The sequence below is a fragment of the Drosophila novamexicana genome, unplaced genomic scaffold (genome assembly GCF_003285875.2).
Source record: "Drosophila novamexicana strain 15010-1031.04,08,12 unplaced genomic scaffold, DnovRS2.1 tig00000068-arrow-arrow-pilon, whole genome shotgun sequence".
Classification (NCBI taxonomy): domain Eukaryota; kingdom Metazoa; phylum Arthropoda; class Insecta; order Diptera; family Drosophilidae; genus Drosophila; species Drosophila novamexicana.
This window is the reverse complement of record NW_020824770.1, coordinates 16,956-41,601: the sequence shown is the minus strand read 5'-3', so window position 1 is coordinate 41,601 and position 24,646 is coordinate 16,956. Positions and strand designations below refer to the sequence as shown.

General features: G+C 38.5%; 1 protein-coding gene across 1 annotated transcript; it reads right to left on the bottom strand.

Annotated features, from left to right (window-relative positions):
• Positions 1-5,430: 5,430 nt before the first annotated feature.
• LOC115771322 (SUN domain-containing protein 2-like) lies at positions 5,431-22,804 on the bottom strand (the record flags this gene model as incomplete). The annotated part of the gene is made up of 5 exons (XM_030716986.1): positions 5,431-7,222; positions 7,271-7,360; positions 8,114-8,326; positions 16,436-16,509; positions 22,594-22,804. Coding segments are annotated over 5 exons (1,818 nt in total), but the record flags the coding sequence as incomplete, so codon positions are not given.
• Between the last annotated feature and the right edge of the window lie 1,842 nt (positions 22,805-24,646).

Sequence of the window (24,646 nt, the reverse complement as noted above, 5' to 3'; positions counted from 1 at the left end):
AAGTTTTAGTGGATTGTTTAATCCCGTATAGAATGAAAGCATAGTTGCTGTTTAAAAATCGTATCATATCAACTGTCTCACACCGCATTACCGACTATATTGTATAGAGCGTTAATCAAGATCAATTTTTCTGATTGAATACCGTGATATGAACCAGTGTATAAACGTAGTCATTTATGTGTCTTCTGCTTTGTTTGCTATGTATTATTATTGCTAGTAGTAGTGTTTTTTTATTATTCCCGAATGCTGACTGAACTGGATGTAAGTTATTGGAGCCAAGAACAAGACTGCTTTTCAGACGTCTTTAGGGTATGATGCTAAAATTATATCACATAAGTTTACTAAGGGTTCCCAATCAATCTGTTTATGCCTATGTAATTTTGGACTAGGTAATACGAAGTCATGGACTCACTGAAAGTGAAAAAATGTAACTGTCGTTCGGAAAAAACTCTCTTTTATATAGATATGATATATTGTTTTGTAGTACACCCTGAAGACAACTTGAAAAGCATTCGATGGACAAATACTGGCAATTAACTAAAACAGTTTACATTATTAATTATGTCAACACTTGAACTTCACGCAGCCAGCGCTCAGGAATTTAATAGAAAGGTCGCTAACAACAACAATCATTATTATTATTTTCATAGAGCGAGAGAGAGAGAAACTTGAATGTATGTAGCTTTGCTTGGGTGGGTCAGAGTTTAAACGTGGGTGAATATCGTTCTGATTTGCTTGGCATTGTGTGGGTTACATTCAACAGTTGGCATATATATTGTCGTGATTCGCTTATAGGTGCGTACAGTTTGGAGGTGTATACTTGGGGTCATTTGTGTGCATCATTTATTCCAAACTAAAGGTAGATGCATTTATTGTTAAATTGCCTAAGATTGTGTTTAACTCACTTGAGTAGATTAATAAGTAACAAGAAACCAATAGTTGTTTAAAGAAGTGAAGTATTAGCTTATTAAATTTGATAGACTTAAGTAGTATTATTCCTATAGATTGATATACAATAAGTTAAGTACACGTTATGCTCAATAGGTTAGATAGTATAGGTGTGAAGGAGCTTAGAATTCTAAGTGTCAACACATTGGATAGTTTAAGACCAGCACACGTTATGCTCAATAGGTTAGTTAGTATAGGTGTGAAGGAGTTTAGAATTCTAAGTGTCAAAACATTGGATAGCTTAAGACCAGTTGGTATGCACACGATTTGCAACGCTTAAGATGTAAACTCTGGCAACATTTATCTAAAAATAATACAATGCTTATCTACTTTTTCTTTGTTTTTTCTTTAGACATTATAAATCTTTGTCATGCGTCCTTTTCTTTTTTTTAATTTATTATAATTTGCTTTTATTTGATTGGGAAAACATTTATTGTTTGTTTGGACATAGTTTTTTTTTAGTGTGTGATAAATTTGATTATTCTTTGTATTTTCTTGGTTTCTGGTTGTGTTCTAACTACTGCACTTTGTGCAGTCAATTTTTTTGTTTTTTTTTTTTTTTTTTTGAGTGTTAGTAAGTATTAAGTTGTAAAGTTGAAAGCTTTTTCTTGGTTGTTTCAGCTAAGGTACCAATTTGCTACAGGTTGTCTAAGTGTAAGTGGAAATTTGTTTGCACTCTCTCTTGGTTCTTGTTCTAACTCTTGCTTCAGCCCTTAGGGCCAAGGCAGATTGAAGATCTGTTGAGAATTGTTGTTTGTTGTGTTTGGAAGACTACAGCTAAGTAAATATATATGTGTATATACTTAGATACATACATACACATACCAGAAAGTGAGTGTGTAGTGGTATAGACCAGATCTAAGTGAAGTAATACTCTGAAGTTCCAATTCTAGTTCCAGCTCTTGTTGCTTTAGGTTTAAAAATTCAGTGAACTTTTTTGGCTGCCTTTTAATTAATAAAATAAACTATTTATATGGTATTTTTTCTTTTGTTTTTTAACTATTGTTTTTATATGCTTGTTCTTGCTAAAACTGTACTGCCTAATAGGTTTATGTGTGTGTGTTCTGTGTCTTATGCCTACTTATAAAATACAATACACCAATATACTTGATAAATATTGTAATTGTATTGCATTATTTGATCCAAACATACATTTATTGTATATTGTAATGTATATTTACACATTTTCTTATTTAGTCATGAATATAGTTAGTTCTATAACTAAGCATTTGATTTGGGTTTTCTTAGTGTTCTTCTCTTTTCTTTTTTTTTCTTCTACATTTTGTATAGTTTTGCTGGTCCAATTTATGATTTTTTTTCAACATTGATTTTAATTTGATTTGTTTTTCTTTTTGTTTCACCAAGATCTTGCTTATTGTTTAACACACAATTATATAAGTACATGGTACATGTCCAAATACATATACACATATGTATATATGTATGTATATATAGATATACGTCATACATGTCTGTTGTGAATGCATCGTCTATGCAGCTTTGCCAAAATGGACTTCAAGAATCTTGTCGGAGTGTTTTTTCTGTTTATTTATTTTTTATTAAAGTTTTTAATTGGCCTTTAAATAGCAACAATAGAATACAACAACAAAATTGAAAAGTTGCTGTATTTAATACGGAATTATGAGATATGGGCTTTTCGATTTTATTGACCGAAGTGTGCTGTATGCAATACAGAAATCCATTTATCCTCAATTACATTAATGTTTGCCTATTTGCTGGGCCCGCCTTTGATGAATTTGTAAACAAATAAAACTTGTTGAATAATATTTCAGATTAATGCACTGTGGCTTTAAAAGCACACATTTAGCAATTGCAGACACGGCATAAGGTTAAGGTGTTGGATTTTTCTGATAAAGTGTTTTGTTCAAGTAATTCTCTGGGTTCAGCTTTAAAATGCTAAGTTCAAGCATTTCTTTTTTGTTTTTGCTTTCCTTGAATCGATTCAAGTATCTAATAATAATCAGCACCAGAACTTGAAATAAATAAATAAATAAAGGGAATGATCTGCAGACACTTGGTTACAGTTTCATTTCGTAAAAAAGGTAGCTGTGCTCTCATTATGATTACTTTTTAAAACTTTGTGGTTTTCAGTTTTTTGGTTAGTTGGTAGTTTGTTGTTGTTATTGTTATAAAGCTTTCGTTACGCATGCAGTCGTCGGTCAAAATGATGTTGCATGCTTTTTTGGGCTCGCCCGGCCGACCAAATCCATATGAAAAAAAAGTAAACATGGCGCATGTGTATTGTATATGCGTAGGCTTATACCGGCCGATCAAGCGGCATGGCAATCCATTAACTTGGCTTTGATGCAAATTGTGCATTGAGAATATTTAGCTGGCTTTGCAGTGCCTCTCTCTGTGTGCGTGTGTCTCAATGTGTGAATTTTTGTGTGCGTGTGTGTAGCACAAGTGACAAATATAAACACGTCCACACTTTTGGCCATAATTGCATATTTATGGCCATTTCGTAGGTAGTTTGACAATTCGCGTTCAATTTCAAAATCGCATTTATTACTTTGTTCATATTTCAGTTTGTTGTTATGCAAATTTCTGTTGTGAGTGTTTGCATGTGTGTGTGTGTGTGTGTGTTAGGACCAGCAGCACATCAAGCAGTCAGCAGGCAGCAGCAACAACAACAGGCAGCAGCCACAACGGCAGAATAAATGGTAATAAATGAAAGAGATAGAAAGAGAAAGAGAAAAAAGAAAGAAAACACATATTTTAATTGGCATACAAGAATTTCAATTTCATGCGTCTATGTATACACTAGCTTGTGAGTGTGTTCGTGTGTGTGTGTGTGTGTGTGTGTGTGTTGGTGTGTTGGTGTGTTTGTGTGTGTAGCACAAAAGAAAACAACAACAAATCATATCAGAAAAAATACGAAAACAGATAGCAATAACAGTTAGCAAAAGGTTACGAGCAATTGCATCCTTAATTTTTGTTTTTGTTATCTTTGTTCTCTCCGTGTTCTTTTCCCAGCTCTTCATGCGAAGCCGAGTTGTAATTTTTTTCACTCAGCGACTAGCGACACTTGAACAAATACAAATCGTATTAACATAAAATATACATACATGTACGCATACATATGCATTTACTGTTGAATGAACTGTTCCCAACGTAGCGGGCACAGTAAATAGACTTTGATAAAAGTTTGATTTCATGATAAACATGTTCGCTTTGTTACACTTTACAACATTTAAACATTAACTCTCTTAACTCTCAAAATATACAAAATTAAGAGCGCGTTTGGTTTAATAACAACAAAATTGAAATTTATTAAAAATCTCAATTTAAACAAGGTTGATTAAATGCAAACTTCTCTCTCTTATCTTAGGAAAAACACAAAAAAAAAATAGTTTAACTTACATGAAATTAACTCATTCAGAGTAAATGACATAAAAACAATGCAAATCTACAAACCGTAGAAAAAATGTAACACACACTTTTTTAATATGCTAGCTCTAACTTAGAAAGTTAAATAAATTAGTTGGGACATTCACAGTTGCCTGCAAGGCTGCATCAAGTAGATGCTCTACTGGTTCCAGTGCAAATGTCCTTTTGGGCGTATACGAGTAGAGTTTAGTATTTTCTTGTTCCTTCACACGTATGTTTACATAAGAGAATTTTCCATTTTCGAAAACGAGTTACGCTTTGTGTAAGATATCACGAAAAGAGAGTATTTTGCAACACCTACTTTGCAGGACTACAGGCAACAACAACACTAGCGTCTGGGTTGCAGGCAAATGGTGTGAAGAGTGAAACTGCAGTACATTTTGTTGTAGCAAAACTGCGCAAGCCTACATAATACAGGCTTCCAGGCAATTGTGAATGACCCAAATGCATTTTTTAGGCGTTACACCACACTACAATATTTCACATGTCTATTCACAGTATCTTAAAAAATGTCTAAATATTATTTATAATAACATTTAATATAAAATTAATTTAAAAATATATTGAAAGAGTATAGAAATAATTGAAATATTATAAAATGTCAGGCAGCACACATACATACATAAACACACATTAGGACAACTAAAGACATATGTATGTATATATGAACTAGAGCTCTCTAATTTAGGCTTTTGAGCAATTTGTCGAACCTGATTCATTAGTTTATTTAGTAGTTAGTAATCCTTTGATTTTCTAGTTGCTAGTAGCATGGTCTTGTTTTCCTTTATTTATTTATTTTTTTTACTTTTGTTTTACAGTTTAAAGTAGTTTTAATTTTCATCACAGCTAACGTCAATTTTGGTTATTAACTATATTTTGTTTTCCAACTCTTTTGTATTAAACTTGTCGCCGATTTGGGGAGTTTCAAATGAAAAGAAAAGCAAAAATAAACACATTTTAATCAGATTTTAAATTTTATTCTTTTGTTCTAAGACTTTTATATTATTTTTTTTGGTTGATTAAAATTAGTTAGATTGTAGCTATATTCTGTTATATATTTGAGTTTATATTTAGTTTTTAACACTATAACACTTTTTACATAATTTTTCAACATCAATTTAACATACACATACATTTGAGTTTTGCTCAGATACTAAATCTGATCTATGTGTTAATTTTTTGTATTATTATTATTATTATTATTATTATTATTATATTTTTTGCTGTCCATATGCCTAGGTAGAGGAAAAAAAACATCATACACTATATGTACTCGAGTATAACCACACATGTCTATAATTACAGTACATTGAATGTGTATCTTATAAATTTAAGCACTTGAGTTGTTCTCTTCTATTTTGTTTAATATTAGATCTATGCCAAAATCTCTTTCTTCTCAATTTAACCATATTTCGTATAACATACCTTTCGGCGCCGCGACGAAATGCATTGGCGAAATTCAGTATACAGAAGGAAGTTTTTGTTTTGTTGTTTGTTGTTATTGTTTGAACCTTCATGCAATTACGAAACCCAAGTTTCATAAAGTCTGGGAATATACTCAGGCTGATGTTATAGGTACTCACTGACGGCGAGCGTTAGCTGGAGTTGACGACTACAAATATATAAAGTCCTATTAGCAGGAAACACCCTGCTTGGCCACCGTATACCACGTGCTAACCGTCACCAGAGATGGTGAATCTGGCGTATTGGGTAGCTCCGTGTTCCCCTGACCAGCAATCCCATTGCCTTCCAGGATTTGGGATGCCGAATGACCGCCATCGGGCGGCAACGGCGGTGGCAGCGACTCGGGCGTTGCTGTTGCAGATGCTGCGGCAGCAACTGTTGTTGGCGGTACTGCAGCTGAAGTTGCTGCTGTTGCAATTGCTGCTGATGATGATGCAGCTGCTCCTCCATGCACCTGCTTGCGATTGTTTCGCTGCTTGTGTTTGTTTTTACTCTTGGCTGGTTTAGGCGGTGCCGCCGCTGGCTGGGCACTTGGCGTCTGACTAGCCTGGCAGAGCTGCTGCGGATGATGGAAGTGCATGGGCTGTGGTGTATGCAGGTCGCGACCCACCTGCGGACCTACCTGCGGACAGCGAAAGCGTATGGCCTGCTCGTTGGCAACGCTCAGTTGCGGCCAACGCGGCTTGCTGTTGGCATCCAGATGTGGGTGCTGGTGGGGATGATGCCGTTGCCTGCTCTTGCTTCGTTTGCGCTGACGTGTTTTCGATTGTGACTTGCGCAGGCGCAACGCTGGCATTTGGCGTGAATGCAGCTCCATTTGTGGCCGCAGGCAGTGTCGGCAAATGGATTGACTGCGCTGAGGCCGACCCAGCAGCAGCTGTTCGCCATTCTCATAGTCATCCAATTCCGCATCGTCCTCATCATCATAATCATTATCACCATCATCATCATCACCATCATCATCATCATCATCATTGTACACATCATTATCGTACTCAAACTCTGTCTCATTTTCTTCAAGCTCTGGTTCATAGTCGCGGCGAGGCCTGTGATTAGTTTTGCATTTGTTGTGATTGTGGCTGTTGGGATGTTTGTTGCTTGTGCAGTTGTTTGTTGTTGTTGCTGTGGTTGTTGTTGTTGCTGTTGTTGTTGTGCTGGCGCCATCCATGTCAATGACATGACAGCACTTGGCTGCCGTCTGGTGTCTTGTGCTATGTGTTTGTTGCATTTGTTGTTGTTTCATCTTGTAGTTTGACTTACGTTTCTCTGGCTCCATTTGTTGATGCTGTTTGTGCTGTCGCTGCTGTTGTTGTTGTTGTTGATTATGTTGCTGCTGTTGTTGTTGTTGCTTTTGTTTTTGCTGCTGACTGCGACTACGTCGCCGTCTGCGTACCGTATACTCATCGCCCTTGTCAGTCGGATATGGTCAGAATGCTGTATCAAAGACGGACATAGATCTGGATATGGCATCATCATTTCGACACGCCTCCAAAAACTCCTCCAGCGTCACAACGCCGTCGCGATTAATGTCCATTTTCTGTTGAGCATTAAATAGATGTATTTTGTATTAGCAAAAAATTGAATTAACCAATTTAACGGGCATGAAAGAAAGTTGAACGAGGACCTCGCTTCTATCTATCAACATGTTTGCCGTAAAACAAACTAAAGACCGACTTTCTGCTTTTAAAGATGCGCTCATATAGAGCTGTTTGTTTAGTCAGGTATTAACTGTCTTGAGAAACTAAGCATTAATTTAAGGATGCCTTAAAGCACATAATAATGACAAATATCTGGTTCAGTTGTGCCCTATTGGCTAGCCTTCTTCCATTCCCTTGTCCTCCACCCGTATAGAGGGCAAAATGAGGCATTCAACAGGACCACAGACGCTAATGACAATGCGTGACTGGCAAGCCAAACGAACCAGAGGACAGGCCAGTCCAGGAGCGTCCAGGACAGTGGACAATGAAATCTAAAGAGAATATAACGATAGACCGCGTGACGACTATGTCCAGACTCTGCACCAGTATGAGCGACCATTCGAATGTGATGTCCTGTTCTGTGCTGTGCTGTGCTGTCTGGCGAAATGGCCAACAAAAGAAATATACATAATTTGATTTGCATAATGCAGAGTAAATAAGCCGACAGTTTGAGGCGAGCGCAAATTGAAATTGCATAATTAACATAAGTAATGCGAATTGTGCTGCAGAGCTGAACTGAGCTGAAGTTGAAGTTGAAAGCAGGCCAGGACGTTTTTTTTGTCAATGGGACAACGTTGTCTATGGGCACTCACCTGAAAGATTTGCTCCACCTTGCCCTTGATCTTTTCCTCCTCGGGGCATTCGTCGGGCAGGCGGCCCATTAGCTCGTATATGGCAGTCACAATGTCAGTCATTTCTTCCCTCGTAATGAAGCCGTCGCCATTGATGTCGTATAGCGAGAAGGTCCAGCGCAGTTTCTCCTCCACGGAGCCGCGCGACAGTATCGAAAGTCCTTGAACGAAATCCTGCAGTAAATGAAAAATAAGTCAACATAAATATACATTACGCATTACAGATGCGGGTACACATACAAGAAAAAGTAACCTGCACCCACAGATAGATTCTCAGATTCAGTAACAGATACATATACTGAGACAGATACAGATACTGAGACAGATACAGATACTGAGACAGATACATATACTGAGACAGACAGGTGCGCGATACGGACAACAAATGAAATGGAAAATAGGTTTTACACAAACAAAAAAAAAAAAAAAAAAAAAAAAAAAAAAAAAATGCCCATAAGTCGCAGACGCACTTGGCTCCCCCCACTCGAGTCGAGTTAAGTCGAGCACCGTCCGGCTGATAGCTGAAACTGGAGCTGAAGATTTCACTACATAATATGCTGCTGAAATGGACATTTATATCAGCAATTTGTATGAAAAATGTGCCCAGATAAGAGCTGGCAAGTGGAAGAAGTTCTACAACTATGCTAGCGGGATTCGTACCCCGCTTTTAATCTGCGTCCCGGGGTGAGGTATTCAACTCGACCTGAGACTGGAATGCAGCTAAGAGTCAGCTTTGCTTGGTTATACTCTAAACCCATTGAAGGCTGTTCAGTTGAATACCTATGCCAATTCAGAGACCGAAAAAACAGAAATTAAATTTCAAATATAACTTCTCGCACATAAAGATTATTGAATATTTTTCGATAGCTCTACGTGTTTCGTTAAAACGATAAATATTATTTTTAGACCCGGATAACATCGAAAAGATTATTCACTAATATTAAAATCTCCGACAGACCCCAATCGGGATATATATCGGGTACAAGGTGTTGCCTAGTCGTGAACTCTCGCCTACAGCTCAAATACGTGTTTTTATACCCTTGCAAAGGGTATTATAATTTTGTCGTGAAATGTGTAACGCAAAGAAGGAGACATCTCCGACCCCATAAAGTATATATTCTTGATCAGCATCAACAGCCGAGTCGATATAGCCATGTCCGTCTGTCCGTCTGTCTGTTTCTATGCGAACTAGTCCCTCAGTTTTAAAGCTATCTTAATGAAACTTTGCGGAAGTCCCTATTTCTGTTGCACGCAGCACATATGTGAAAACCAGCTGGATCGGACCACTATATCATATAGCTGCCATTCGAACGATCGGTCGAAAATTAAGTTTTTGTATGAAAAAATATTTTGTTTATCAAGATATCTTGACCAAACTCGGCATTTATTAGTTTTACTAAGCTCCTCATATATATGCAAAATCCTATTAGGATCGGACCACTATATCATATAGCTGCCATAGCAACGATCGGTCGAAAATTAAGTTTTTGTATGAAAAAACATTTTGTTTATCAAGATATCTTTACCAAACTCGGCATTTATTAGTTTTACTATGCTCCGCATATATATGCAAAATCCTATTAAGATCGGACTACTATATCATATATCTGCCATAGGAACGATCAGTCGAAAACTAGGTTTTTGATTAAAAACCTTTTTTGTTTATCAATATGTCTTGACCAAACTCGGCATTAACTCTTTTCCCTGTGCTTCTTAGCGCTATAAGCATCATGAAAAGGTTTTGTCTGCAAGGGTATTAGATCTTCGGCGTGCCGTTCTTTCTCGTTCTAGTTGTATTTGAGAAACATTTCGCCCATTTGGACAGTTGCACAGAGCGCTTGGCTAATTTATCAATGTGCAGGGGACGTGACAGAACCAACCAAAAAAGTGCCGCTGCCTACTTTCGGGCGTTGCAGCCCCGACGCTGACAAATGCGTGCAGTCAGAAACACGAATGAAACTAGCCGGATTCCTCTTAGCTGCGTTTATAAATGAGCAGGGGAAACAAAACGACAGTGCTATGTTAGGAAGATGTAGATTTTTATAAAAAAAAACGAAGGTATATATACACAAATATAGAGACGCTTCTCAATAATATATACATTTATATCTGTGTGGGCTTATATAGCAAGGGCTGGTCCAAACTAAAGTTATTGGGTGAACAACTTTTTTGTATATCAAGATGTGCTTAGCATACTTGGGAATTACGAGTTTTCTATGCTATTTACATGTGAGTAAAGTCTTTGAACAACTCGCAGCAAGCTGTAATATTATGGGAAAATAATTGTAAGATCGTTTGAAATCGTTCTGCTATAGCATATGAATCCTAAAGGAATTTAAAAGCCCTTCTAAGACATATGTCATTAATTGACATTCACACCCGAGTCCAACTCTTACAGTTTTGTACAGGGACTCAAGTCCAGTCACATCAGGGTCCTACTCTTGCAGTGCTGTACAGATACTCAAGTAGTGCACGTTTCAGAACACTAGCTAGTTGAATCGAAATAATAATAATAGCAATCCCATTTCTGACATGCATTTAAATCTACACAATGGGAAATCGTTTTCAAATTAGACACAAATTTGTGACTTGCGATTTGTTTGGCGATTTTTGCATATATATATATATATGTATATTTATGAATATATACCAGTGTACATTGTATAATTATACGCTGTGCTTTCTAATGCATTCCTATCATTTTTGACTCAACAACAAGTCGAGGCTAGCACTTGAGCGTTGTTGCTGTTGTTGTGGGTTGGTTGGTTGTTGTTGTTGTTGCTGTTATTGTTGTCTGGTCACAACGTTGGCAATTTAATAAAAGGAGCTGTCGTGCAAATCGTGCATAAAACACCTTGCAACAATATGTGAGCTTAATTGAAAAGCGGAAGTCTACTTAGTCAGCCGTCATTCGACACACGCTCGCACCGAGTCCGTGGCAGAGGCAGAAGCAGAGGCGGAACAGCTCTTTTGCGGGGCAGGGATGTGCATGCATACAAATGTTAATGTGTGTGTGTGTGTGTCTACATATGCTTTATAAGGCGAACGTGCCTTGTAGTCATTACAATTTTAGGTCATTATTTACAAACGAAAATGGCGGCCAGGCAAAAAGGCAAAGGCGAAGCTCGCGAGGGGCCTTGTTCCATTGCCAGATAAGCGGCTGTCTCGCAGTAGCTAGTATGTGTGTATGTGTGTGTGTGTGTGTGCGTGTGTGTGTTTGTATATAGGTGTGTTTCTGTGTGTGTGTGCGCCTGGCTGTATAAATGCAGCAGTTGGCTGCCTTTTGTTTGGCCTGTCTTTGCTTTATATCGCACTTGTGTCTTGGCTTGGTCACCCCCCCACCGCCCACCCCCTGGTGAGCGTTGGCGTTAAAATCGCCATAATTCATCGTTTCAATGGCGTTGCCAGCCAACACGTGCTGCCATTGTGCTGGGCGCTGTCGCAGTTAGCCCCCTATCCACCAAGCCCGGAAACCCTCTGCAACCCTCATATTTGGCATAACCAATAGGCGTGGCTCTTGGGCCGGAAGTGAAGTTCATGCTCGGACGTTGGCAGCGAACAAAACTGCAAAATTATTTGCAATTTGCATGCGAAGAGTGCTGCTGGCCACGCCCCCTCCCCACTTTCCGCCCAACGCCCTCTTTAGGCGCCACCATTGCCATTTGCCACGTTTTGCATGCGCATATTTATTTGATTTCCGTTTCTCTTCTTCTTTTCGCTTTGTTCGCCTGCAATAGAAATGTTGACAATGACAGCAGCAGCAGTAGTAGCAGTAGTAGCAGTAGCAGGAGCAACAACGACTGCAACTGCAACTGCAACTGCAACAGCTACATGAACACCGCACGCGAAAGCAGATTGAGATAGGCGACTACAGCAGCACCGCCCACAACAGCCGCACTACCCCCCGTTGCGCTTGTCACCCACTTGTGCTGCATTTTATTTCAATTTTGAGACATTTCACTTGATTTTTTGGCTTTTGTTTCGCTCGTTCTGCCATTTCCACTTTGGCCGCTGGCGAAATACCCAAAACGCCCGCCACCGCGCCCGCAAGCAGGCAATGCAAAATAAAATGGAAATGAAAATGAAAATGGAAATGGAAATGCCAATGATTGTTTTTACTTCTTCTTTTATTCAGTTTCTGGCAGCTGCACTTTACACAAAATTGCTATTGAAATATCCAAAATTGCGTTGACACGTGTTAACTATGTTACACATGTTATTGGCAGATTACGGAACCATTAAGTCATGAGTTGCTCCTCACAAAGCAACCTAGTTTATTATTAGATTAAAAACATGGTTTATAGCAGATAACATATTTGTTTGCATTAAAATATTAACAGAGCTTCTTGCCTATTTGTATGCGCTGCATTGTATAGTATATCCCTTGATTTTATATAAGAAATGCCATATTAGTTTAATAAAATTGTTCATAAACATAGCCTCGCACTGGTTGCGGGGTATCTATATTTTATTTTAAACAAGTCTCAAGTAGGGCCGTTTAGAGTGAACGCTACTCATATACTTGAGTGCAAGACTAACTACTAAGATATACAAGCTCACAACTAAAATTATCCACTTATTAGAAAAGTATCGTATAGACGCAAAGGCATTGCGAAATCAAAAATATCCATACAAAATAAATATACACAAAAGTAATATGAGATAAAAATCTCTTTTGAGATTCTGTTGATCTACAAATCTAGCTTTTAGCAAAAAAAGTAGCAGAAAGGCAAAAGTGTTTCGGGAAGTAAAAGAATTAAAGGAGGCCAAATATGTCTGTGATACACAAAATACCCATAGAAGAATATTGTGTCTACGCGAAACAAAGTATCTGTAGGCTAGAAAAGTATATGTGAGATTTAAAAGAGTTTTCGGGATTCAAAGTTTCTATGCGATGCGAAGGTTTTAGTAAGATTCAAAAGTAGCTCTGAGTTAGCAAAGTATCTGTGAGATGCAAAACTATGAAATACAAATGTTTCTGTCATAAAAGTATTCACAACAAGAAAAGGATAGAAAAGTATCTGCAAGCCAAAAAAATATTTGTGAGAAACAAAAAGCTGGCACACTTTTGCAAACATGTCTAATATATATTCGACTGTAGATAGCTTGTAAAAATACAAGTTTGAAATGTTTTCCAACCTAAACAATAATAGTGACAGTTTTTAAATAGCGAAGCGCATGATTTCAAGTAAGATGTTCTAGTCGGGAGCTTCCGACTAGGGAATACACTGAACCCTCTTTTTCCAACACCAAATGCAGTTCGCGCAACGCGCTCGTTTAAAGTAAAAAAAATAAATAAAAAAAAAAAAAACAAGTTCCCTTGGCAGGGTTCGAGGTCGCAACTGACCGTATTACTTGCTGACGACTTTACTCAATAGACAAACCAGCCAAAAAAAAAAAAGAAAAAATAATAGTTTGCCAGGTAGGGCTCGAACTCGCGACAGACCGCAGCACTTGCTATGCCTCTACTCAACAGCCGCTCCAATAATTAAGTAATAGTGAGAAAAAATGAACTAAAATAGCATTACAGAAAAAAGTCGGAATTACAATGCTGTTAGAATGCGATAGAATGCGATGCAGACTCTCATGAATGTGTGTGTGTACATGTATACACAAATTCTTGATGTTTTCGCTAGCTGTGCCCTCCAATTGCGCAGTTACATATAACTTTGGTTCTATCTTAACCGATCTTAATGAAATTTTCTACAGTATATCTTATTGGACCATAGAATATTTGTGTATTCCCAAAAAGTCAATTGCATTAAAATTGTGGCTTAGATTAGTTGGCAATATAAGTTGGGTTATTAACTTGATTTATAGCTCTGGGGTGTTAGCGGGGAGGTGGCGATAGGTATAAAATGAAAGATACTTGATATATATATATAATATTCTAGAAGCAACATAACAAGTTTGGTGACTCTAGCTCTTAAAATTTACCAACATTGCAAAAAAAAAAAACAGGATGTCGATATCGATTTTTATCGATTGCTTGGAAACGGAGTAAGTTATCGATTATCGGAAACAAACTCGATCCTGGCAGGCACTAGGAGGACCTACATCTAATATTAGATCTGTAACTCTTATAGGTTCTGAGATCCTTGCGTTCATACATACGGTCGGACGGATAGACGGACAGTTGGACGGACAGACAGACCCATTTTTAATGGGTTCAGGGTATAAATATATGAACATGTCTGTACTTTTAAAAACATTTTATGTACTATTTATAGAGAAAGACTGAGAAAGTGAAAGAGGGAGATATATATATATATATATATATATATATATATGTATGCTAAGCTGCCCGTCGAGTTTGTTCTTATTTATCTCTCGCAAATTTGAGCGCTTGTTTTCTAAAGTAAATCAGTCGCTGTCTGTCATAGTCCAGAGTCCTGACGTTTTCGCCTCTTATCAATGACACGCATTTCTCAGCGCTCAAACTTGGCCAAACTTTTGCGCTACAGTAAAGCACAGTGGAATTGACTGACGATAAGGCCATAGAGATTTATATATTAAAATAGAGTGCTGAAGTACTTATCCCATACGCAGAATTTTGACGGTTAACTAGAACTTTGCTTATTACAAACTCAAAGATGTAGCCGGTAGCACTTAATAGAGCGCTGACATCTAACTAAAGGACTTTCACAGTTGTTGTTGCTACGAAACCGCAGCTAAATGAGCTGCTCTACACGCGTCTTGTCCCAGACTGCGGCTGCGGCTGCGAGTTGGCGTTGTTGTTTCGCCTTTGAAGCATTTTGCAGCATCATTTGGCGCCAACCACTCAACCACCCCCTCAAAGCACACACACACACACACACACACACACACACACACACACACACACACAGAGTCAGTGGGCAGCGTGAAGCACATCGCTTATGATGCTACTCGACTGTGTCGTGGAGTTTCAGCTCAACTGTCAGCCATATTTTATGCTTAAAATGTCTAAAGTAATTTCATTGTACTTAAGCGCTTTTTGTTGCCAATGTTGGGGCTGGGGTTTGACGGTTGGGGGTTATGGATGCTTTGGCTGCCGTCTCACTTGGCTGACCACTGAGCCCACCCAACCAACAAGCATTAAGCAAAACAGCGAAATTTTCGCCCACTTTTTGTCCGGCTGGTCAGTAAGAGAGAGGGAGAGAGAAAGAGAGAGCGCGAGTGTATACAAGTATATTAAATTGAATTATTCGGCAAGTGCTTAGGCGCATTAAAATGTTCAAATATCCCATTTGCCAACATTAACTTGGCGCATAACTCTTTACAAGTCCAAAATGAAATCTGTCCTTTGGTTGTTTTACCATGAATTATTTAAAATTAGCCAAAACTTTTTGACTTCTCTGTTTCATGCATATCATGCACTTTAAAACTCGTACGCTCACTTTAACCTATTCGGTTGCCGCTTAACCACTTTGTAGCGTTTAAGACCTGGGCTAAAGTTGTACTTAAACTGTTCCCAACTTATGACAACATCATTGCAGACCGTCTTAAAACTGTTTTTATTGACCGCAAGCTCTGGCGGAATCTTTGCCATAACGAGTCGGAATGAAATACTCGTGCATGGTCATGGTCATGGATATACACAGTAGAAGACAACGGGTCGCTCTATCACTCATATACAACTAGATTGCGCGATTTTCAAGACAAGTATCGAGATCGATAAGCATAAGATATCGATAGGCATATATATACTGGAGTTTAATTTTGATTGGATGACATTTCCGTCCCTATATGGTATATGAAATCGTGGTTAGCTATAATCATTGTCTTTCTCTGTCAATACTTTATATCGGGCTTATTTTATGTTTTCATTACATCAATATCGCACCGTTTCCACGTAATCAATAAGTACAAATAATACATTTAGGCTTTTGTCGTACATCTCGCATTCTATTTAAACTTCAAGCACGCAGGTACACTTCTCCAGAATATTACACATTTTGGATGCCTTTCTTTTTACAAATTGTTAAAAGCAGTAAAGCCTTGTACTTTAATATGTGAACAAATTTGAATGTATATATATTTAAGCCCTGAATATATTAAAACGATCGGACAATAAGCCCCGAAGTTATTAAAGAATAATAGAATAATTGAGATTAAGAAGAAACACAGCTGGACACAGGGTATCTTAAGTAATATACCCTCATTTAGGATATCTATAAGTACCTGAGCGACTAGCTACAGGGTATCTTGACTTTTATTGTTTTATAAAAAGGATTTAAATATGTTCATTTAGGATATATGTAAATGGACGACATTTATACAATTATATTTAACATAACTTACCTCAAAGCTGACAATGCCGCTGTGATCCTGATCCAGGGTATTAAATACATAATGTGCGTATAATGTTGGATTTGCTGTAGTTGTTGTTTTTTGTTGCAAATGAAAACGAGAAAGAAACACTATGTTAAAAGTGAGTGTACAGCTTTTAAAAGCCAAGACATAATAGTCTGGGACTTTAACTTTTAAGTCGAAAACTTTTGATTATATGTGCTTACAATAAGTGTCAACTCTACACATACAAACACAAAAATATAAATATATACAGATATGGCGCATTAGATATTCAAGCAATTTAATTTGCATGTGCTTTGTTATTAATAAACTATGCGAGTACTGGGAACAGTGGGAATGATAGATGTTAAATGTAAATGGAAATGAGCATATGAATGCGAAACATAACCAAAAACTGAAAGTAAAAGTAAAAGCGAAAGCGCAAGTAAAAGCTCAAGTGGAAGTGAAAGTGAAGTTTTGTGTTTAGTTGGGATGCCAGCAAAAATATGGGCATATGCTGCCGCTGCTGCGTCATTGTTGGGTCAAAACTTTTATGGGGGTCCGACCCCGTTGTCCCCATTGTCCTTCGACGAACACTGTGTACACTCTGTTGTTGCAACAAAACTTTCATTTTGTCAGCCGCAAAGTTTTTGTTTCTCGCTAAGAAGTCAACATGGCCCGAAGCGGGACTTTCGACTTCTTAGCGACGACCCCTCGTGTCGCTGTCTGAAGAAGAATGTGTTCAGCTAATTATGTGTGTGCGTCTGCGTGTCTGTGTGTCCTTCTGAGAGTGTGCGAGTGTGCTGATAAGTTGTCAAATGTTCAGCAAATTATGCCACATGTGTGTAAGGCCAGATACCAAATATCCTGTATGCGCATTATACCGTATGGGTATACTGTGCGTGAGGCAACGCATATGGATAATCAACTGTTTCTCTTGACTGACTGATTGACTGAATGACTGAATGACTGATTGACTGACTGATTGACTAACTGAATGATTGACTGACCGACTGAATGATTGACTGACTGACTAAATGATTAACTGATTGACTGAATGTTTTACTGACCGACTGAATGATAGACTGATTGGCTAACTCAATGATTGACTGACTGACTGAATGATTGAATGAATGCTTGACTGACCGACTGAATAATTGACTGATTGGCTGATTGACGGACTGATTTTCAACGGATATGTATATTTATCTCATGACTGACTAACTGACTGTCCAATTGTCTGACTGATTTACTGATTGATTGACTGAGTGACTGCCTCGCTGACATTTTTACTATATTTACCTATCAATGTGATGTAATTGCACGTTAAAACAGTCAAAAATTCCACCCGCAAATTTGAAAAAATTATGGAAATCTTTTTTTTTTATTTTGAGCGTTTGTTAAAAGCTTTCTTTATTGCCAACCAATCAGTTTCACATGCATAATTTAAGTTATTTATTGTATTAAAATTAATTGTATGCTTGCGAAAAATTAGGGTGAAAGGCTATACGTGTGCCAGCTTAAGTTGAGTCCGATCGGCTCTGCTTGTATTTTTTAAAGCTCGACTTGAAAAACGAATTTATCCGCATGATAGATTGGGGCTCACAGGTTGACAAGCAAAAGTGTTTTTCTTGTCCAATTGGGTCCAAAATCATTTTGACTAGTCATCAATTGAGAATAAGACATTTGACCCGGACAAATAAGGCTAATTCCCGCTGGTGTGTTATAAATGTGTAAGCTTCCAACTGCAACTGATTGGCCTACAACTAATTATAGGGTGTTTGCTGGTTATATCAACGTATTGCTGTTGAGGCACGTGCTGCCCGCCTGCACAAAAAGAGCTCAGTTAAGCAAATGTACGCTCGAGGCCTCTTTAAAGCCAGTTTTACTGCGCCACCACCCAACGTCGGGCACTTGGTGCAAATATCCTTATCTGGCCATCACGTTACATTTAGATTATTGCCAGGCAGCAGCCGCTCATTTGTACGTTTCTTTTTTTTATGATTATGACTTGGTTCCAGGCTCCACTTACAGCTGCAACAACGAGTGCAACAGCCCGCAGCTCGAGTTCGAATCCAGCTCTTTATGACTGCACAATTTTTACACCTCCTCTCGGAGTCGAAACAAAAATGCAGTTAATAAAATGGAAACTCGCTCATCTCCTGGCAAATGTGTTGCAAAGAGCAACTTTATTGATGTGCGCGGTTTTCGCCTTTATGTCATGTGGAAGGAGGCGGTTGTGGAGGGGAGCGTGGCAATTGTAGGGGGCGAAGGTTTGTGGACTGTGGGGTTGCCAAAAATGTATTTGTCAAAGTTTATTGTCGCCGTTTGATACTTAATGTGTTTTTATGACGCATGACGCACAGACACGCCCACACAGCGCTCACAATGCGGGGGCAAGGTCAAAGCTCAAAGGCAAAGGCAGCAGCTGTTGTTGTTGTCGTTGCCATTGTTGCTGTCAAAACTGTGTTGTTTTTTTTTCTGCTTTGGCCAAGTCAAAATGACTGCAAATGTGTCATGTAAAAATTGTTATGAAATTTGCGCTGAAAATTCGCAAAACGAAAAACAGGAAAAGCGCACATTGAAAACGAAACAATGTGTGTGTGTGTGTTTCCTGTAGGTGGTGGTGGAGGGGGGAGGGGATAAGAGGGAGCGCACGCAGATAGAACGCTGCCGGGCAACTGCAGCAGCTTTTGAGTTTCTGACGGGCACCGAGACTGGAACCGGGAGCAAAAGTGATAAATCACCAACTTTGATGATGATGTTTTTTTTCTTGCCATTTTTTGGTTGTACTTTCTTTTTCTTTTGGCTTGGCTGTCGCCTCGTATTAGGTTGCGCCTCGACTCACATCGTGGCTGCGGAGTATTCGGGTGGCAAAGCGGCTTATCAAAATAAAAAATGATTTCATTATTTATTTTTCATCAGATAGCTAAGGCGTAGCATATCTCGTGTTCCCTACGCTTTTTACAAGCATTTCCGCCTGTCGCTGCCGATGCTTGTTTGTCAGCTTACCGCTACAGCAACGCCTCCGCCCCTTGTCTTCGCCCTCATTCTCTTCCTTGCCTTTGTCCTTACCCAACGTGATGCTCAAGCTGCTCTTCCAACTCAAGGCCCATGTTGCTCCAAGTCGTCACATCCATTACCATGTTCCATGTTTTTGTCTGGGCTCAAGTTCCCCGTTCCCCGTTCCCTATTCCTCGTGCACAGTTTCCCTCTCTCAAAGGCAGCCAAATAAGTTTATTATAATAATTTAGTGCGAAACATGTGTAGCAATATTTCTCTCTTTTTTGTGTTCGTCGTGACCAGAGGGGATTCCTGCATGACGTGCGTCGTCTCAGTACAGACAACAACAACAAAAATAAAACCTACACAATCATGGATTTTAAGTAGAATTTATTGGGGAGCACACAAGCGTACGGGTATACATATTTCTTTGTACATGCATGCAAAAGTTCGTGTACTCAAAGTGGATTCCATAGTTTCTACATATTTTGCATTGGTTTTGGCCTACATTTGACCACCGGGTAGCCAAAGGCAAAGCTCTAAAGCAAATATTGGATTGCTACTTAACCAGGCAATTGAATGAAGGTTGCAGGATTGCTTTTTATGTAAATAATTAGAAGGGCATGTGTCTATTTTAAGTAACTAGGAGGTTTTATTATTAACCAAGAGCCCGTATTTTGTTCTAACCTATATCTATAGACCAGATAAAACTAGTTGCTATGATCCAAAACACTTGAAAGGTCAAATAATTTCTTTGGGATTAAAGCAATAACTAAGAAATATGGAATTATCGGTCGATCGGTCGTTATAAGGCGCCTGCATTAACCGCTATGCTTGACTATTGCCAGCGATGAGTTAGTCTGTGTATGTGGAGGGTTAAGTATTTTCTTTTAAATTTCCATTTGGTGCATGGCTTAGTCAGTCCGTCCCTCAATTGGTTGGGCTATCAGTAAGTCAGTCAGTCAGACAGTCAGTCAGTCAGTCAGTCAGTCTGTAACTTAGTTAGTGTCCAGCAGCTCATTATCCACGCCTCAATTTGGCGCGACGCAGCCTGGAATGCTTTGTGGCAAGGCTTTTATTTATGGGTAGAAGCCGCGTGGTAAAAAGTAAATGAGCAAATTTACTTGTTATACAAACGAGGTCAAGTGGGTGGATTGGGTTAAACTTGAATGGCTGCTGCCTTCGCCGGCCCTGCTCAGCCCAGTCGCGACTTGTGAAACATGATTTTGCTTTTTATACTTTTACTAATTTGCACTCTCAACATTTCAGTTTTACAAGCCAAGGGTCCGCTCGTATTCGTTGTGCCTGGGAGCCGAACTGGGACTGTGGCTGGGGCTCGGGTTGAGGGGCCGATGCTTAAGCAAAGGCACAGAAAATTCGCCTTTCTCTCGCACAACTCTTTGGGACCCTCAGTTCATATTACTGTGCATCTATTTATCAATGCCTACCCCCTCCCCCAATGCTGCTGCTGTCCATGGCTGGCATTGGCCTTTGTTTTGGCCACTGACAAAAGAGCCAATAATAACGATAATACATGGGTGTACATGCCGGCATTGACAGCATGAAGCTGCCATTCCTCTGGTCATCGTCAATACCCATAAAGCTGGCAATCAAATTGGCAATAGCAACGGGTGCCATTGAGCCAATTGCGGGCGTCATTTGTATGCGGGCCATCCAGACGCTACTCGATGCTTCATGTTCGATGCTCGATGCTCACTGGATTGATAATAGATAACAATAAGAGTCAAGTGAGCCGATGGCCACAGTTATGGGTTGAGCCAGAACATTAATGGGCATGTCAAGGATTATGTTTCGGTTAGTTTGGCATTCAAAATTGATAAAGATTAGGCTTTGGCCTGCCCCATGGCCTGGTCACACGCTTGTTGCCAGCTTTGAGTGAAATGGCGTAGTTATGGACTGAATATGGTATTAAGCACATGCAATTTTTAGAAATATTTGATGTTATTTTTATGTAATGCTTGCGTTTCTACACTTTTTTCTAATACTATAATAATAAATGAAAAATACAAATGTGGAGAAAAATGCATTAAAAACATATATAAATTATATAAATGCCCTTGTGGATATATTATAAAACCGGTTTTTATGCCCTGCTTCGATTGAAAATTAATTTATTAGTTTTGTGAAAATATATATAACACTCAATAGGAAACATCTCTGATACTATATAGTATGTGTATATATTTGTCGGTCTAGCAATGTTTGTCTGTCTGTGCGTCTGTATGAAAGAGTCGGGCTCGGTTTGCAGTTCTTACTATGGATATATTTTCATATAGCATACGCAGAACATGTTTATCTCATTAAATTAATCGATGGCTCCCCATAATTTTCTGAATGTCAATACATTTAAATTTGAAGCTTTCTTGACTTAAGCTATTATACACAGATTCAGAATAGTTCAAAATCATTTATGCTCTTAAATGTTCGAAGCATCTAACAATAATAATCGTAGCACGCTTCAAGCGCGTTTTTGCCTTAGTGTGGAGCCTACCTAAATTATATTTTATAGTATACAAATATTATATGCAATGGATAATTTGGCATTTCCTTAAAGAATTTATAATTTTCTTTAACATACAGAGAGACCACTCCCTCTTCTAATTCTCTTAAAATTTCATTATTATTATTGTTTAATCTCTCAATAAAATAATATGTAAATTTCTCTGAGCTCAAAAAGAAAATGGAATTTAATTTGTTTGGCTAAAAGCTTGTAGCTTTTGTTTTTTATGGTTTCACTAACTATACTTTTGTTCTGTGTACACACACATATATACATATATACACATAGACTAAACTACTAATTACATCTAATATGCTTTAAGAACACAGATCAACATCAAAATTGAAAACAAGTTGCAGTTGCCAATGCATTTAAAATTTAAAATTTGTTTAAATTTAAATGAGATCTAAATACACAATCTGAGCTACAAACAATACGCATATATTGCTATCGGAATTGTCATCGTAATTATTCAATTATCGCAATTGTAATCAAAATTTTGTTATCGTTAGACACAGTTGATGTGGCTGTGTATTCGATAATGAAAGTAAACGAAAAACGGGTGGCATGTGTGCAAGCTTTAGCAGTTCACTAGGTCAAGCCACAAATGTTAACGAAACAAAATATACTGTACCGCACGAACCTCCCTGTGGAAAGAACTGAGAGTAGATCACTTTGAAGGTATCCTCCTTGACGACGCCCGTTGGGCATTCAGCCTTAAAACCGCGATAAATTCGTTTGATTTCGTCCTCTGTGAAGCGGGTGGCCCGACTCAGGGCGCTCAGCGAGTCTGGTCTGTAACGAGCCGGCGTCTCAAATTCTTCTAGCTCGGAATCTGCAAAGTCATAGGCAGACCAAAGCACAAGAAAAAAAGTGGGAGAGACAGAGAGAAAGAGAGAGAGGGAGGGAGAGAGAGAGAGAGAGAGAGAGAGAGAGATAAAGAGAAAGAGTGAAAGCGATGCATGAGTGAATATGTTTATCAAGCAAAAGCTGTGGGATTTATTATTAAATTTTTAACAAAATTACAAGTAAAATGAAATTAATTTAAATACATTATAAAATTGACTTATAGCGTATTCCATGGGGTATTTACCATTTATAGTTGGGATAAAAATACAAGGCCCCAGCCGAAAGCAGAAAAAACAAATACAAATAACTTTTGCACCAAAAATATTAAATACATTCAAATCGCTTTTTTAACTTCCAAGGCGAGAGCTTGGCAATTCATGAAGCTTGCGGTATTTTCTTGGAATTTGCGCTAGCTGCCCCATCTAATTGCGCAGTAAAACACATGACTTTTGGGGTTTTCTTAACCGATCTTAATGAAAATTTCTACAATACTGTACCATCGAGTATTGTACCACAGAATATTATAAATATAAAGAATAAATATAAACAGGTAAAATTTGAAGTCTCTAGCCCTTATAGGTTCTGATATCCTTGCGTTCATACATACGGACAGACGGACATGGCTAGATCGACTCGGCTATTGATGCTTATCAAGAATATAGATATTAAATGGGGTCGGATATGCTTCTTTCTGCCTGTTACATACATTTGCACAAATATATAATACCCAGTTTACCCATATTTAATGGGTTCAGGGTATAAAAATTGCTCTCAGTATGCAAAATTTGCTTGCCTATTCGCACAAATCTTTTCTTGTAATTGGCACAGTTAGTTATGCCCATTTGTGGTACAGTGAAAACACTCTTGTGTGAACAGCGACTGCCAGGTAACTTTGTCCGCCGGCAGGAGTCTACGCTTAATAAAGTGGGCATGTGTGCTGACTGATTTTTAATTGCTTGAACGAAAGTCTCCGCCTAGTTGGAGTGTTCGTTAGAAACGAGTTTACTGTACTTTGGGTATGAGTGCATTACATTTTTAAATTGTAAGCTTTAAGTAATTGCCTCTTGGCTTGTGTCAGACTCCAAAATGTTTATTTTTCGTCATATTTCTGTCATTAGCCCGAAGGGGGACTCCAATATTTCACTCGAATGAGGTTGTCCTATCACTGCACGTCTGTCGTCTGTCCTTCTGTCTACCTGACAGCTTGTTTGCCTACGAAGTCAGCTACATGCACAGACCCACTACAAACACGAAAACACACAAGCGCAGAAACATGACGTGCAGAAGTTGGCGCGATTTTGATCTTTTGAGTCGCTTCCAGCGCTGAATTGACTTGCAACTTCCTAAAGTACTTTGCCTGTCGCTGGCAAAACTTTTTCAGGCTTTTCATGCAGTTTTTGACGTTTCCTCTATTTTTTTTAAATTATTTTTTTTGTTTAGTGTAGGCTTGGCAAAAGCCCTGCAACTTTTGAGCATGACAAAGCGACTTTGCAGCAGGTAAATGCCTCTTTTTGGCTTTGTATAAAAAAAAAATAAATCTTTGTGGCTGCTGTGGAGCCTCAATTTTGGTTAATTAAAAGTTTTGCCCAACTCATAAGCATACATACAGACAGCAGCTGCAGGCATTCAGTCAGTCAGTGTGTGCATGTGTGTGTGTGTGTATGTGTGTATGTGTACGTGTGTGTGTGTCTGAGCCCAAAAGCAGGCAACACTTTTCACGCGCTTGACAAATGGCTGTTTAAAAATGCATGAAACACGAGCAGCCAGTGAATTGTGGCAGTGCCAGCCGGAAGGGGCGAGGAGGCTGACGAGGGCAGAAGACGGGCGTGTGTGTGTGTGTGTGTGTG